The sequence below is a fragment of the Prenolepis imparis genome, unplaced genomic scaffold, assembly GCF_030444845.1.
Source record: "Prenolepis imparis isolate NDT839.2.m4 unplaced genomic scaffold, iyPreImpa1.0 SCAF_14, whole genome shotgun sequence".
NCBI lineage: Eukaryota > Metazoa > Arthropoda > Insecta > Hymenoptera > Formicidae > Prenolepis > Prenolepis imparis.
In genome coordinates, this window is record NW_028141172.1 from 8959809 (window position 1) to 8978864 (window position 19056).

A 19056-nucleotide genomic window follows, 5' to 3' on the forward strand; every position below is an offset into this window, starting at 1 on the left:
TTCTAAATAAAATATATTGTTTTACAATTACATGTCGCATATATAAAGTTATTTTTTATGTCTGAATAAGATTATAATTCTTGACATAATATATGTATATTAAGGTTTCTTGGTACTCGCCGCGGCCATGTTGGATTGTGACGTCAGAAGCAAGAAAATACATGTTAAAAATTTTTGCGTGCCATTTTTAGATAAAAAGATATTTTGATGAAACAAACAACTTCAGATGGTTTCAGCACACTTTTAAAATATTCCGAAAACTATCCTTTTCTCTTTATAATTAATGAACAGCTGTAAAATAACTGTAATATGAGGCTCAGTCTGTCCTTTGCACATGCGCATCAGTCATTTTGCCTGACAAAATCTGATGTTTCAATTATTTTACGATTATTGATTGACTGTCAGGGGAAAAGAATAGTTTTTGGAGTATTTTGAAAGTGTATTATTATATTTTAGCTATAAATCAAAAGACATAATAATTCTCCAATCCTTAATAATTTTTGTACCAATAATTGCTGAAAAGTTGTCATTCTCTAAATAAGCATGTCATTAAAATGTCGCAGACTGGTGTTCGCAGTAAACCAGCCGAGAAGAGCCCGAGTATTCTTTCCATGTTTGGACGAGCCGGAATTAAGTGCCACTTTTAACATTTCCGTGGAACATGACAAAATATACAAAGTTTTATCGAATACGCCGATACGAGAATACGAACTTTTGGATACGATGATGATTACTCATTTCCACATGACACCTGCGATATCTCCGAACGACGTAACAATCGTGATGTACGAGTTTGATAATCTGTATCCGGTTCTTGATTCGTCGGAGAATGTGGTCAATATCTGGTGCAGACCGCATTTGGTATCCCACATGAAATTCGCGCAATATGTCGTTGAAAATGTAACTATGTATTTAAAGAAGAATTGGGAGATCAAAAGAAGCGTTCCGAAGGTTGATTATATCGCTATTCCGAATTTTGAGGAGAAAATCTGGCAGACTTGTGGATTCGTATTTTACAAGTAATATATTTAAGAAATAATTATAATTATAATTAATTGAAATATAAAATTATTTATAGTTATTAGAATTTAAAAATACAAAGTTTTGCATTTCTTTACGCTTATTGTTGGAATTGGCTTATTATTAAACTAAGATTTACAATAGCATTTACTCGATCACCTTAATATCTAATATATTTATAATATAATATTAATATATTTAAAATATTAATTATATAGATTATTTATAAATATTATTTAATATATTTATAAATATAATAAATATATTATTTAAAATATTACTATATTTATAATATAATATTAATATATATACATATTTAAAAAAATATGTTTATATTTATGCCTAAAGTAATTTATATAATTAAGTAATTTTAATAAATGAGACGATGACACATGTGTAATATTATAATAGAATAACTTACATTTATAATCATGTAATAGTCAGATTTATACGTTTAAAAACTGTTTCGTTATTATATTATCTCAAATCAAGAATTTAAAAAATTTTTTAATTAATTGTAGTAATTTTAAGTTATAATGTTAAAAACATATGTTTATGTTATTATCATTGAATTCATTGTATGAGTATAATTTCTACATTTTTTGTATTAATTAAAAAATTGCTAAAAGATTTATTTTATCACATCGAAAGAAAGATGTGTGAAGAATATTGAAAAATAGAATTATCGCTTACTTTAGTTTTAAGAAAGAGCAAGAAAGAGGTATGCACATAAAGTTATACAAAATAATAACATATAATTAACATAATACATTCAATAAATTGGTGCAGAAAACTATTTTTTTGTCTATCAACGTTTATAATTGATCTATTTTTATGCTTAAAATTCTGTTTTAGTTTGACAATTTTTGAATTATCTTGCAACTAATATATGTACAACATATATTAATTTTTATATAAGCAAACTATGCAAGAGCCTAAAATAAAATGTTTTGAAATAACAGCACTATTTACGAATAATTTTCAGCGAAACAGATATTATGTACAATGAAGATATTATCTACAATAAAGAACTACATCCTGCTGAGATTAAAACTACATTAATGCTCTCAATAGTTCATGATATAACATGTGAATGGTTTGATATCTTCAATCCGTCATGTCGATGTCACTGGTGGTTAAACGAAGGCTTCACTAAGTTCTTTGAAATATATATCATCGATAAGGTTGTATTACATTCATTAATTATAAAAAATTTTTTGTGGCTATTGTGACTATATAAAATATTCTTAAATTTTCTTCTCATTTTCGTTTAAAATAGAAGAAATGCTAATGTATTATTTTTTTTTATATTTCACAATATCTTATTTATTTAGAAAATTTAAACATTACAGAAGCAATAACATATATATTTTAATTATGTACTATAACTTAGAAAAACTTTGCAAGTATATATTTTGGGAAATTTAAAAAACATTTTTTATGTCAAATAACTACATATTATACATAAATATATATAAAGATACTATATAATTATTTAATATTTTGTAATATAAAATAGCAGAATGTTGTTTAGTGTTAAAAAGCTTTGAAATGTTTGAGACAAAAATACACAGTAAAATGTACATATACTTGTAAATAATTAAATTCCTTTATTATAAAATATTAGTGAAAAAAATTTAGACGGCGGCAACCGAATATATATTTATTTGATCAAACCAATCTGTTTGTAGGCCTTTGATGATTTCCGGATGATGGACTTGTTCGTAGTCCAAATTAAACATGAATCTCGTCATTTAAACACTGTATTTTCTATCATTAATATTACGGAAAATGCAAACAATATATAAAATTAATTCAATTTTTCTTTTTTCTTACATAGGTATGTATGTATATATTGTATATTTGAATAATAATTGGACTATTATATAATATATATATCTATTTTTACAAATATTTATTATATATATGTAATATGTATATAAATTTGTAAATATGATTAAACAATAGTTCAAATAAATTGATAACTATAAATATCTAAAAAGAGATTAAAAAGTTCTAATTTTACATTTATTTTCTTTTAATTTAATTTTGTAGTTTTAAGAAAAATATTTTTTAATTCAAAATTAGTTTAGATTTCTTTTTATACATTTATTTATTCTTAATTTAATTCTTTTATAAATAAAAATTTAATTCTTTTAAATTATATTAGCTAGGTTTTGGAATTCATGAACATTGTGCTTTAAGTTTATTTAATAGTATATAATTATATATATTTTATATTTTTATTATAGGAGCCATATTTTGGCGAATGTTGGAAAGTATACTCCATGATATATTTTGGATAAGTATCAGAACATATTTAAGAATGCAGTAAGTAATATATATATATTATATATACACACACACACAAGCATACAGAAATTAAATATAAAACAAATGCCAAAATGGAAACATCCCAAAAAAATAAAAAACATACACTAAATTCATGAAATTGTATCCAATAAATATTCAAACTTGCATAAATAACAAATAAAAATTTCAGAAATTAAATATTTATAAATACTGTTAAAAATTTAACAAAAACAGAAATTAGGTCAATTATAAAAAAAAATTAATATATACAAATATTCACATAAATGCACAATTATATGTTATTTTCTTAAATATAACAAATTAAATATTAAGAAACGATTAAAAAAATTAGGGAATTAATTTTTAGAATTAAATTATAATGGGTATAATATTTATTGGTACTATTTTACGCAGTTTATTGATACGCACTTAATTTTGTAAAAAAATCTAGTTTAAGCATAAATATATTTTAAAGTCGATACTTTTTGATCAACAAGAAGAAATTTTTGGTTTTACATTTAAAATAAATAATAAAATGCTAAAGAATTATTATATATGATGCGTTTAATATAATTAGCATTTTGCAATAGTATATTAACAACGAAAGTTATACCATCTCACATTACGCTGTGCTTTCAATGTATTTTTAATATATAATTTATATAATTATGTGGTTTATGAATTTGTAATTTTTAATGCGAAACGAAGTTCATCTAGACAAAATTAATTCTTCAACTATATACAAAAATTACAAACCCATTAATAACTTCTGTCTGTGTTTAAGTTTGAAATTGCATCAAAAAGTGCAAACATATATGTATATATTTTGTTAATTGGCGCAATGTCAAATTTTACAGATATTTTTTTTTTAATGTGGACATACCTGATAATTTGTGGAACGTTATGCAGATTGTCAAAGATAATATAAATCCTGAAGAGAATCATTTGAACGCAGAACAGATAATGGATATTTGGACTATACAGGAGACTTTTCCTGCAATAAATGTCACCCGAAATTATACTAGCGATCGAGTGAACATATCGAAAATATCGAAAGACATATTAGATCAAAGACCATATTTTATACCTGTCAGCTATACTACGGAAACGAACATCAATTTTAACTTAAGTTTGACAACTATTAAGTATTTTTACTATTTTTTAACGGAGTCAAATCCGGTGTTGGAAATACCCATTAAAAATAAAGATAAATGGATCATTGTCAACATACAACAAATTGGTAAATATTAAATTATAATAGTATTTTTACTAGTATTTCTTATTTTCTTTTGTTATACAAACAAATTATCCTTATTATATATTTCAATTGTAATAATTAAATATTTTTTTTATAAAGATTAAAATTATATTTCACACATTACAAATAATAATATTCTTTTAAGGTTCCTTGGTAGCCGCGGCCATGTTAGATTGTGACGTCAGAGGCGAGAAAATACACGCTGAAAATTTTTGCGTGCCATTTTTAGATAAACAGATATTTTCGACGAAATAGCACTTCAGATAGCTTTAGCACACTTTTAAAATATTCCGAAAACTATCTTTTCTCTTTATAATTAATCAACAGCTGTAAAATGACTGTAATATGAGGCCCAGTCTGATCTTTGCACATGCGCAGTCACTCCGCATGACAAAGTCTGATATCACAATCATTTTACGATTGTTGATTGACTGTAAAAGGGAAAAAAATAGTTTTTGGAGTATTTTAAAAGTGTGCTGAAACCATCTGAAGTTGTTGTTTCATCAAAATATCTTTCCATCTAAAAATGGCACGTCAAAATTTTCAGCATGTATTTTCTCGCTTTTGACGTTACATTTCAACATGATCGCGGCGAGTCAAGGAGTCTTAAAGTATGTTACAATATTGCTGTTAAATTTATACAATTCTGTACATCGCTTAATTTTTTGGAACTTAATTTTTTATTTCAATTAACGGCGTAAAATAATTTTATAATCGATAATATTATTAAGAAATTTGCATTTTTTACTATGATATACATATATATACACACATATTTAATTTCTAATACGGCTTAAAATATAAGAAAATAAAATATATACAATTCATAATATTTTTTACTATATTCATTTAAAGTAATAATGGATAAAATTTAGTTGTTGAATAATAGGATACTATCGCGTCAACTATGATCCCGAGAATTGGCGAAGAATTGCACGTTATTTGAATTCTAAAAGCTATACTAATATACATGTTCTTAATCGAGCGCAAATTATCGATGACGCGTTTCATTTTGCGATGGAGAGAAAACTTGATTTTCCTATTTTCTGGGAACTCGCGAGCTATTTATGGCAAGAGAAAGATTACGTAGCATGGTATCCTATGCTAAAAATCTTTGAATCAATATCAAATATATTTTTGTATTCAATATATTATCCTGCATATTTTAAGGTAGGTACTCACATTGTCTATTGTAAAGATTATTGATAAAATTATGTGTATTTTCTGTGTAATAATAGTTAGAAAATTTTGAATCAAAACGTATGAAATAAATATTAAGATTCTATGTATTTAAGCGACATAAAAGAACACAATTATTTAAGAAATTGATTAATTCAGAGCATATTTTAATCACTTACTGAAATAAAATAGTTTTAGTCAATGTATATTTCTTTCGCATATATTATATTTGTTTATATAAATAATAATTATATAAATAATTTAATGATCGCACAGAAAAACTTATTTTCCATACCAAATTGTAGGAAATTTTAAAGATAATAAAAAGCCTGTTTGATAATATAGAAGAATATATGTACAATCAAAGGGTACCCACTGTTAACGATTTTGATGAATATTTAAAACAACAACTCGCAAAATGGACATGTATTGTCGATAATCCTTTGTGCATTAAAATGGCAAAACGTCAATTAGAATTGTATCTACGTGACAGTGGAAAAAATAAGTAAGTGTCTTAATCATTATATTTCTGTGTCTTTTTAAACCTTGTGTTATATTTGATATATTACTTAAGAAAAGAAGGCCATATAAGATAAAATATAAATATATAATATATATTTATTGTATATAAAATATGTTTATACTTATACATATATACATCTCATTACTTTTCTGACATACATATATATATATATATATATATATATATATATATATATATAATTTTTGTCCGTATACGGGAACATAATAAATAAATGAAAAATAATTGAAAAAATAATTTATGCATTAAATTTTTTAGAAAAAATATAATTTAAAGAAATGAGAGAAGATATCTTTATACATAATCATATATAAAATATGTTATTTATATCTATAATTTTTTTAGATTTTTTAGTATTTTAATTTTTTTCAATATAAGAATTAATATAGAACTTATTTTTCCATTTTTCTTCTGAATTTTTCCATTATTCTTTCTGTATCTGTGAACAGACATTATACAAGAGAAAGAAAAACATATATAGACACACATATTTTATATATAAATATATAATTTTATATATTTATATTTGATTATACTTGAATTTTATTTCTGGATATTTATTAATATATACATATATACTAAATACTGATAAGAGATATATTAAAAAATAAAACATTTCCTTTTCATATGTCGTAGAATTTTGCTTGGGTGGCAGAGATGGACTTATTGTAATGGTTTAAAGACTGCAAACTTTTCTATATGGATCAATATATGGCAAAAAACATCTAGCCTAAACAAAGAAAAAATTAATAATAAAGTGTTGGAATGCTTTAGTTATGCCAACGATTCCAATATTATCATTTATTATCTGACATTTCTTTTAAAAGCATTTGAAAAAGATCAATTCAAAGATAATAATATAGATGAAACACTAAAAAAAGAGAAAGAACGTAAAATTTATGCTTTAACTGCCAACATGTTTCTTTCTACTCTTTCGATACATGCTAAGAATATTACAATGATTAAAAAAATATTGAATTTTTATGACATTTTAAAGCACAGGTAATAACATCTTTTTTATAAAAATATACTGCTTATTTATTATAAAGATTTATTATGTATGTGTGTCATACATACTGTTTTGTTCTTATATAGACAAGTTAATGTGAATGCAGCATTAAATGTGATTATTAATAATGTGTATTCCGGGTTCGTATTTGAAGAGGTAAATATACTTATTTATAAAGTTTCTATTAATAATTATTTTTATCAAAATGTATTACATATCTTATATTGTAATATATATAATGTACGTATTTTTTTTTCTTTTTTCAGATAATTTATATTATGTCGATATAATTATGTTAACAATTTAAAAAACTTGCATTCGTTTTTCATGATTATTCATTACGAAATTACTGATTAATGAAATATTAAAATTAAAATAATATTTATTTCAGATATATGAATTCGCGAAGAAAAATGTACCACAATTAAATTTGCAACACGTTAAAGACAAGTTAATAGCACGTTCTCGTAAGATAAACGACCAACTAAAATTTCTTCAAAGTTTCTATGAGAAGCTCGATACGTCTACTTAATTTATTATAGATGCAAATACAACACATACATCAACAATTATATAGCACAACAACTATAAAGCATCCATTATTTATAAAACGTCCAATTGTGTATTATAAATATTTGAAATAAGTTTTTATATATTTATAATGTTTTATAAATGTGTGTGTGTATTATGTATATTGATTATATAACGCTCTATTGAATATTAATACTGAGATATGTAGTTAAATAAATAGAAGATGTTAAATTTATATATGTATATATAGGTTATGAACAATCAGTATCTTGATGACTTATTATTAATATTTACTTAGTACATTTAATATGTAAATGTAATAGTTAATATTAATATTAGTATTTCTTATATTAATTTTATTTTATATTAATTTTTATAAAAATTTTTATAAAAATCAATTTTATAAAAATTAGTATTTTATTATTAATATATTTGTTATATTATGTATAAATTGTTTTTAATTATTTTTTATAATTTTTAATAATTTTTAATTATTTGTAACATAATAAAAATTTTAGTAACGAAATTTAATGTAATTATAATTCCCCAAAATGCCGAATAACAGAAATATATAATTTTATACGTTTATTTTGTATTTTCTAAAATATCTTTTTCTAACTTCTTAAATATATGTATTATATTGTGCAATAATATTGATGCAAATTTCTCCTTTATGTTACAATTTTTTAACGATTGGATAAGATAGATAAAATAAACTCAAAATGTGTAAATGAGTAAAATATGTGTATGTTAATGATAATTACGTAATTTTATCTTATCTTTATTAAGAAGGAAAATAATACGAGAAGATTAAGAAAAATAACATTTACCACCTGAACATATTCTTAGATTATAATTAAATAAAATAATATGAAAGTAAAGAATAAAGCATATTGTGAGTTACCAATTTAACTACAAACATATTGAATTTCAAAATTTAAATTTTTTAGAGCATTAAGAACTAGATGATACTGCGTAAATTTCAAGAAAAACTTATTTTTTGTAAGAAATTAAATGATTATATACAGTGCACAATTTATAAAAATTTATTGTAAGAACATCTCTATTTATGCATATTAATAAAATTTTGAAAAAAATTATTTTTTTATATACTAAAGATTTTTAAAAAAACTGTTTTCAAAAAATATTGTTTTAAATTATACGATGCTAAAATAGATGTGTTCTTACCATGAAATTTTTGTACTGCGTAAAGAAGAAATTAAATTGTTGTTCGAAGGATTTAATTGTGTGTTTCTCATATGAAAGCCGTATCAATTTTCCTTTACTTTGTAAAAAGTTGAATGTTGCATTATTGATCCCGTATATCATAGAATTTTTAATTCTTCTAATATTACATTAGAATAAATATTCAGTAAGAAAATAGAAAAAATGTGAAATGATGTACTTATTTCATACATCATCCAATAAGTTGTAACAAAGAAAGAAATAATTCTTTATAAAAATCAGACAAAAATAAAAATATATTTCTGTTTGCATATAACATTTAATTTCCTGATTAAATTTCTTGAAAATTATTTTAAATTGTAATGGACAAACTGTTTCCCGAGAACTTTTTAACTATGTATCAACTTTTATCGATTTAGTAATGATCGAATAAGACGTTTGTTATGTATAACCTTGAGAAGCTATTTACGTGAGATTATGTATTTCACATGTTATCATACTGCAAACGTCGTCAGATTTCGATGGTCCTTTGAAGAGATAACATCACAATTAAGCAATATATTTTTGGTTAAAGTAACGGCACGTGATTAAAAAAATAAGGTAAGTCAGATACAAAACGTTCAGATTTCTTTGAAATATAATCATATAAAAATATGTAAAGAATTCGCGATTAGAGTTTATAATTAATAAAAGATGTTTTTATTCAATATTTAAGTAAAATTTACATTTCTTTTATTTCAATTATCTTTATATTTTGCATATTGCAGATAACATGAAAACATTTAGATATAAATTGTAACAACATATTTAATATATATAGCAAAACATGTATTTTTGTATTTTGAATACCTCGAATGATCTTAAAATTGAATATATCTAATATAATACATTGCTGTTTTAAATATGAACTATAAATTAATCAAGAATAAAAATGCTTAGCAAATCGAAAATTATACAGCTATGCAAGACTTTATTTAGTAAATTAATTTTTAAAAAATACAGATATTGTCACATAATCACATAGTTAATCAAATAATGTTTAGCAAAATGGGATATACGTACCTACTTTCCTGTTTCTATTTTAATTATTCAGAGTATTGAGCATGAAGCAAATGCGTATCTTTTTCTTAAATTTCTGTAATTTTTAAAAATATGTTTTCCTTTTCTTACTGGAATCGATAATTTTGCATTTTTTGCATTAAGGTTCCTAGGTCCTCCCCGCGGCCATGTTAGATTATGACGTCAGAGGCGAGAAAGCACACGCTATCATTTTACGGTTGTTGATTGAGACTGTCAAGGGATAAAAATAGTTTTCGAGGTATTTTAAAAGTATGCTGAAGCCATCTGAAATAACGTTTTATCGAAATATTTTTCCACTTAAAAATGACATCTAAGAATTTTTAGTGTGTGTTTTCTCACCTATGACGTCACAATTCCAACATGGTCGACGAAGATCCAGGAGCCTTAACATGTTCTATACTGCTGTGTTGTGTTCTTATTTACTATTCTCTTACTTACTATTTTTAGCAAGGAAACGTTTTTGCAGATATTTAAGATGAGACTTGGGCTGTATTTCCGAAAACCTGACACCTCTGATTTTTATGGGGCTTGGTATACTACTGTTGTTGGGTGCGCTGATCACAAATATCAATATGAAAATCACCGACAAGGTCATCTTCAAGGTCAAACATCGAAAAAATTATATTTTTCTGCATTATTTCAGTTAATCTCAATTTTACAGAAAAATGCTTCAAACCAAACTTGTAGCCCTTAAAAAAATACATCTTTTATGTTCTATACATTTTTTTTGTAGAACAATTATTTTCTGAGTAAAACATCATAAATGTATCGCCTGATATATTTGACGTGCCCGCGCCGCGGCGCGCCGCGGCCGTGCTAATGTAGCGCATTGGTTCCTTTGGCGGCCACGTGGCGGCGAACGATGATAACGCAACCCGAAAGTCAAAAGCTGCACATTTTCGTATTTTGCACAACATGGACTAAGCACAATGTTGGGTGAGTTAGGTTAGGTTAGGTTAGTTTTCAGGGGGGGGTTTGGGGGGCGCAGCCCCCCATTAGGCACGATATTTCATTTAAACTAATTAAAGTTGTGTTTGAAACCTTTTTTAGGAAATATACAATTTTTTCGATGTTTGGCCTTGAAGATGACCTTGTCGGTGATTTTCATGTTGATATTTCTGATCAGCGCACCCAAAAACAGTACTATACCAAGCCCTAGAAAAATCAGAGGTGTCAGGTTTTCGGAAGTTTATCCGAGACTTGTCACGATGTTCCAAAAATTGTCATTAAATAGTTTATTATATATTTTTGTAATGGCAATGGCTTTTTCTGATACCGATAAAAATGCGAAGACTAAATGGCATAGTGTAACTGGATATCATTCCTTGATCTGTCTGATACCGCTTCATTATAACTTTAATATATCACTGGTGTCAGATTACTTGTTTCAAGGAGAGTCCGAAGCCGCTTTCTATATTAAATGTCCAATGCAAAACCTAATTTTCTTTATATCACAATATACAAAATTAACTGAACTATATTTAAAGTCGACTTACAAAGGTATAATCTATATACCAAAGCGTTTATATAAGCGTGAAGAGCGAATAGTCATTCATAATTTAACCAAACAATTATTGCCTGAAAAAAACTTGGAATGCGGATTTTATACTCTATATACTAAGTTTTTGAACCATATTAATGACACAGTAGAGTTTTCACAAACTTGGTACACAGGCGGAAAAGAAAATAAAATGTGAGTATATAAGGTATATTAGAAAAATAAGCTTTTATATAAAATAAATATAATATATATATAATATATATATATATGTAATATATATATATAATATATATATGTAATATATATAAATATATATATATATAATACATTATACTGTTGGTACGATTTACTAAATTAATTTTTTTATTTAGACATTCGTTTTTTTTTCTTTATATTTAGATGGACAATTGATAAAAATATTATCAAATTTTATAATTACATTGAAATAATACTTATTTATTTACGAATTGAGAACTTTTGTAGAAAATGAGACTTTTTGTTACAATTTTTTAATTTTTTTGTTAGAGTACGATTTAAAAACTAATGGTACAATTTAGCAAACCGGTTTTGTAAATCGTAAAACCAGATACTACTTTTAAAAAGTTTTTAATTTACGATATGAAACAATGATAAATTTCTGTTAATGTTTAGCGTATATGGTTGACTAAGTACTTTAGATTAAAATAAATAAAAAAATTTTGTCATTTCTTTGATAGTTTGATTGCAATTTTAATATTTAAGGAGTACGATTTAGCATACTTTTGCCTATATATAATAATAAGATAATAAAGTTAATGCTACAGAATATTATTCTTCTCAAATTTGTACATTCTGCGATTCTTAATATTTCTATACCAACAATTGTTAAAAATTTGTTAAAATGTTTTAGATTTGTTGCAACATTATTTCAACGCAGAAAAGTCCTATTATTTCCATGTTGGGAAGCGTCGAAATTACGTGCCACCTTTAAGATTTCAGTAGAACACGATAAAAAATACACATTTTTATCGAATATGCCGATACAAGGATACAAATCTGTTGATGATGACAGGGTATTGACACTGTTCGACAAGACCCCTCCGATGTTTACAAACGATATAACATTAAATATGTCCAATCTGTACGGAATTATTTATAAGACGGAAACCAGGACCAATATGTGGTGCAGATCGAATTTGATACCATACATGAAATTGGCGCAATATGTTGTCGGTAATGTAACTTTATATTTAGAAGACAATTGGAAAATCTTCAAAAGCGTCCCAAAAGTGGATTATGTCGTTGTTCCGACTTTCGAAGACAAAATCTGGCCGACTTTGGGACTGCGACTTTACAAGTAATATATGCATACATTTAAGAAATAGTCATAATTATAACTCATTAAAATGTATTTTATTTTCAGCTTTTAAAAGTAAAAAATTAAAAGACATGCATTTTTCTACGGTTATTGTTAGGATAAAAGAGAGATTTATAACATTTCCCGGTTATTTTAACATTTAGAAAAAATTTAATAATTCAGAAATATATGTACATTGATGCTTAAAGTAATTTCCATAAATGATTTTAATTAATAATGATAACACATGTATTATAATATTATAGTGAAATTATAAAATAATTACTATTTATATTTATCATGTAATATATAGCTACATTTATTTATTCACAAATTCATAAAATTAATTTAAAATTAATTGAATTACTATATACAACTTTAAGTTTTATGTTAAGGACATACGTTTATATCTTTATTATTGAACTTAATATTATGTATGAATATAATGTCTATACTTTTTTGTATTAATCAAAGAATTATGTTAGAAAATTTAAAAGAAAAAATATGGGGAAAATAAATGTCTGCTTATTATATTTTTGAGAAAGAGAGATAAAGAGAAATGCACGTAAAGTTAAATAAAATAATTAGATATAATTAACATAATACATAAAAATACATTGTTATAAAAAATTAAATTTCTTTTGTTTATCAAAGTGTAATTAATTCATTAATGCAAGCTTATAACAAAAAATATATTGACAATCCTATTGTATACAATTTTCAGTGAAACATATGTTATTCACAATGAAGAAATACATCCTGCTGCGTTTAAAAATATAGTAATGCGCACAATAGCTCATGATATAGTATATCAATGATTCGGTGAGCTCTTCAGTCCGTCTTGTTGTACTCACTGGTGGTTAAACGAGGGTTTCATTATATTCCTCGAAATGTATATCCTCGACAAGGTTATTATATTATATTATATTATTATTATAAATTTCTAAACGCTAATTACAAGACATTTTCTGTTGATGTTGTGACAACATGAAAAGATCTGAAATTGTCTCCCTTTTATTCGTTAAGAATAAAATAATAGAAGAAATTAGCCGAAATAGCCAAAAATTATTAAATAATTTTTTTTTTCAATTTCTTAACAATATCTTAACAATTTAAAAAGAAACATTAGAACAGATAATAAGTATATTTAAATTTTGTATTATAATTTAAAATATCTGGCAAGTTTATTTTTTGAATAATTTTAATAACATTTTTTATATGTCAAATACTTACACATTAGGTATGTGTAAATTTATAAATACTATAAAATTATATACTATTATATTATATAAAATATAAATGTTTTTTTTAGATATAACAAATAATATTGCATATATTAGTGCATATTTTTAATGCAAGCTTGTTTTTCTTTAGACTTTTCCAAATTCCCGGATAATGGACTTGTTCATAGTTCAAATTCAACATGAATCTCGTCATCAAGACATTAAATTTCTTTACGATATTTATAATATATTTATTCCTGGTATATTTAAAGTTAAATCGTTTACTCCTTATCGTATTTCAGGTATGTATATATATCTAAATTATAATTTGATTACTTTAAAATATATACATATATATATTTATATAAAAAATTTGTAAATAATATAAATAAACAATAGTTAAATTGCTAATCATAAATATATAAGAAAAAATTTTAAAATTTAAATTTTACATTTAATTTTTCTTATTTTAATTTTGCTGCAATGAAAACAAGCTTTTTTAATTTAAAATTAGTTCTTCTTTAACTACTATAAGCTGCTCATGAATTTATAGGAACACCATGTGTTAAAATTATTTAAAATATACATAATTATACATATTTATGTGTAATTATACAGTTTATATTATTATAATAGGATTCATTATGTGGCGCAATCTAGAACTTATAGTTCCCCACAATGCATTTTGGACGAGTATCAACACTTATGTAAACACAAGGTAAGTGACAAACATATATTGTAATATAATAATTATATATCATAAAAAAATATACTGGAAAATATATTTAAAAAAAAAAAATGTATCCATATAAACTTTTCTAAACAAAAGATAAAAAGATATACCTTAAGTACATGAAAATCTTATGAGTATCCAAACTTGCGTATTTAACAAACAAAATTTTTCAAAATAAAAAATTGGTAAAAGCTGATAAAAAATTAAATCTATCAACAAAATAGTTAACAAAAACAGACGAGATCAATTATAATAAGAATGCATATACACAAGTAGACAGATAAAGTACACAATAATATTGTTTAAAATGTACAAAATGTTTATTCAAATATATAGTTATAAATTATTAATACGCATTATATAATTTAAAGTAATGTTTATAATTCGTTGCAAATTCAGTTTATGTATTCTTTCTTTTCTTAATTATGACTGGGTTCATTATATTCGGTGTGTTTTGTTCGGTTATTTGTTTTTTCTCGAAGAGACATATTTTCTGAATATTCAAAGGGATTCAAAAGATTAAGGAAATCTCAAAAACGATTGGAGTTATATTCAAAAGATTGGAGTGATTCAGCGCAATTGGAGTTATTTTCAAAAGATTGGAGTGATTCAGCTGAATTTCTGTATCTCAAACATACAGAGTTCAAAAAATACATTCTCTCACAGTCGACATTCAGATTAAAGGATCATATCAAAATTCTTCAATAATCAAGTATTTATAAATTCAATACTTCTTTATAATAAGAGTTTTCTGGTAGAATTATTTCGTTCTCAGATCAGAGAGTATTTTCATTCTTAGGCTTTGGTATGTTTTCTAGCCTAAAGAATCGATCTGATGAACATTCCAGAAAAATTTCTTCTTTCTTAATAAAACAATCTTCATTCAAAAACCATAGTAAAATATTCTTCTCTAAGGTTCTGGTTATTCTTTTCTAACCTTAGAGAATGGTTTTTTCCAGAAATAACTCAATATCTATTATAAAATAATATTTTACTCTTTTATTATAAAATTTATAGTTATTAAATGTTTCAAAATATTAATAATTTATATTCATTAAAATCTTTTCAGTTCTATTTTTAGTAATTTAATTACTTTTTTTCTTCTTTTGATTATATTAACATTATATAAAATAAATATTTAAAATTTTAATTATGTTGTTTTTAAAATAAAGTCAAAATTATTTTCTATTCGTTATTCCGATTTCATTTAGGTTTAAATTTATACAATTTTTGGTCCTTCGAGCCGGATATATAAAGAGCGACAAAAATGAGAATCAGTCACATTCAAAACAAGATTGAGCAACAGCTCGCACTCATGGATTTAATTGCAAATGCTGTCGATAATTTTACTAAAGTTGGAGAATCAAACATTTCACCTCAAAGAGTACAAGCTCGTTTAACGTCCCTTAAAGAAAATTGGGAAAAATTCTCACTAGTTCATGAAGCAATTGGAATATCTATAACTCAGCTAAGTCCCAATGATCGATTAACCATACATAATCATTTATATTTTTCGGATAATCTTTTTTCAATGACACATGAATGTTACCTCGAGGCAGTGGAAAAAATTAATTCTTTTCTTGATACTGAAAACGAAATTACTAAGAAGACATCAACAATGGAATCTAATTCGTCTAATTCTCAAAATTCAACTTCAAATATTCCAACATTTTTTCATCATGCACGATTGCCTCGAATTGATATTCCAAAATTCAACGGTTCACCTGCAGATTGGCTATCATTTAAAGATTTATTCAGCTCTCTTGTAATAACAAATCCAACAATAACTTCAGTTGAGAAACTGCAATATTTAAAAACAAGTCTCATCGGATCTGCAGCACATCTTTTAAAAAATACTTCGCTCACAGCAGATAACTTTAAAAAAGCGTGGGATTCTTTAATATCATTTTATGAAAACAAACGGCTATTAATTAATGCAGCGTTACATTCTTTAATTACTTTGAAACGCATGACGAAAGAATCTGCTAGCGAAATGGAACAATTATATACGAATATCATGCAAATTTATCGAACGTTAGAAACACTGCAACGACCTATTTCAACGTGGGATGATTTTTTAATATTTATTACGGTTCAGCGATTAGATTCAGAATCTGTCAAAGCATGGGAACACCATTTAGGATCATCTAAAGAACCTCCATCATGGAATCAATTCAGTGAATTTTTAGTCACTAGAATGCTTTCTCTTCAAACTTTTGAAAAATCGCGAATTGGAAAATCTTCTCAAACTCAACAATCAGTAAAATCACATTATCAAGGAAAAATTAAGGATAATAATTTAAATAATACGAATTCATGTACAATATGTTCATCCAATCATTATATATCAAACTGTCCGCAATATACTTCAAAAACTGTTCAACAACGTTTGGCAATTATATCTAAAAACAAGTTGTGTTACAATTGTTTAGGATTACATCGTGTATCCACATGTCGAGTATTGAAACGTTGTCACAAATGTGGGCGTAAACATCATACGTCTATTCATCAAGCTAACCTACTATCAAATACAAAATCAGATTCTGAAACTGCTAAATTAAAAGATTCTACTATAACATCTTCGAAATCAACTGAAACCCATGTACTACATTCAACATGACATGAAATTACTTCTTCATATGTCCTTTTAGCAACAGCTCAAGTCATTGTAAAACAAAATGAAGAAAACGTTAAAGTTCGAGCTCTAATAGATCAGGGTTCTGAAATTTCGTTGATTTCTGAACGACTAGCACAACAACTAAAATTACCTCGGAAACATTCTTCTATTCCTTTAATTGGAATAGGAGGTAAAAAATCTAATAGAACTAGAGGTACAGTTTCTTTTAAATTAAAATCATGTCATAACGATAATTTTGAAGATTCAATAATTTACATTTTTGCACATATTTTACCAAAACTTACTTCATCAATTCCATCTGTGAAAGTAAATACACCAAATTGGTCACATTTAAACGGACTAAAATTAGCAGATCCTGATTTCCGAGTACCTGGATCTATTGATATAATATTAGGATCTGATGTTTACAATCAAATTATCGAAGAAGGTCTTATTAAAGGAAACGAAGATTCTCCAATTGCTCAATTAACTAAATTTGGATGGATAATTTCCGGTCCATTCAATTCAAATTCATCGTCAAGTAACCTTCAAAGTTATCATGTTTCTCTGGATAGAGAACTTCATGATTTACTTCAACAATTTTGGAAATTAGAAGAAACTCCATTATTAAAAGGTTCTTCTTTATCTTCTAAGGATCAAGAATGTGAAGATCATTTTAAATCTACCTATACACGTGATGCTCAAGGTCGCTACATAGTTAAATTACCATTCAAAGAATCCATTGAAAAACTAGGAAATTCTCAAACAAAGGCAATTCGTACGATTACAAGTTTATTCAAGAAATTTGCATCAAATTTTCGCTATGCACATTCTTATTCAGAATTTTTAAAAGAATATGAAAAACTTCAACATATGAAATCTGTACCAAATTCTTATCCAGAACCTCAACATGTTTATTATTTGCCACATCACGGAGTTTTTCGAGAAAGTAGTCTGACAACAAAATTAAGAGTAGTATTCAACGGATCAAGTCATACAACTTCAGGATTTTCATTAAACGATTTACTTCATACTGGAGCAAAATTACAAATAGATTTATTTAATGTTCTTATTTGGTTTAGGCAATTTTGTTATGTATTTACTTCAGATGTAGAAAAAATGTACAGACAAATTAAAGTACATCCAGAAGACTGGGATTTTCAACGTATTTTATGGATTGATGAATTTAATAATATTGTTACTTATCAATTGACCACAGTAACATATGGTCTAGTTTGTGCTCCTTTTTTAGCACTTCGTGCGATGTTACAGCTTGTCATTGACGAAGGTCAAAAATTTCCTCTTGCTATTCCTATTTTAACAAAAGGACGATATGTAGACGACATTTTTGGAGGAGCTGATACAATTCAGCAAGCTCAAGAAAAAGTTCAACAAGTAAATAATCTATGCATGGCGGGCGGTTTCCCACTCAAGAAATGGATAAGTAATAATCCTGTTATTCTTCAATCAATTCCTTTAGAAGACCAAATCACTTCAACATCTATTCAGATTGAAGATGATATAATGATT

The 19056-nt window shown here is 25.3% G+C and overlaps 2 protein-coding genes across 2 annotated transcripts; both read left to right on the forward strand.

Annotated features, from left to right (window-relative positions):
• The first annotated feature begins 543 nt into the window (after positions 1 to 543).
• On the forward strand, positions 544 to 1023 carry LOC145945080 (aminopeptidase Q-like). The gene has a single exon (XM_083053915.1). It carries the CDS (start codon positions 544 to 546, stop codon positions 1021 to 1023), a length of 480 nt encoding a protein of 159 aa, XP_082910041.1.
• Positions 1024 to 16176: 15153 nt separating this feature from the next.
• LOC145945081 (uncharacterized) lies at positions 16177 to 19051 on the forward strand. Its single transcript, XM_083053916.1, has 6 exons — positions 16177 to 17395; positions 17561 to 17740; positions 17900 to 18304; positions 18368 to 18517; positions 18635 to 18921; positions 19007 to 19051. Exons 1-6 carry the CDS (start codon positions 16177 to 16179, stop codon positions 19049 to 19051), a joined length of 2286 nt encoding a protein of 761 aa, XP_082910042.1.
• The last annotated feature ends 5 nt before the right edge of the window (positions 19052 to 19056 follow it).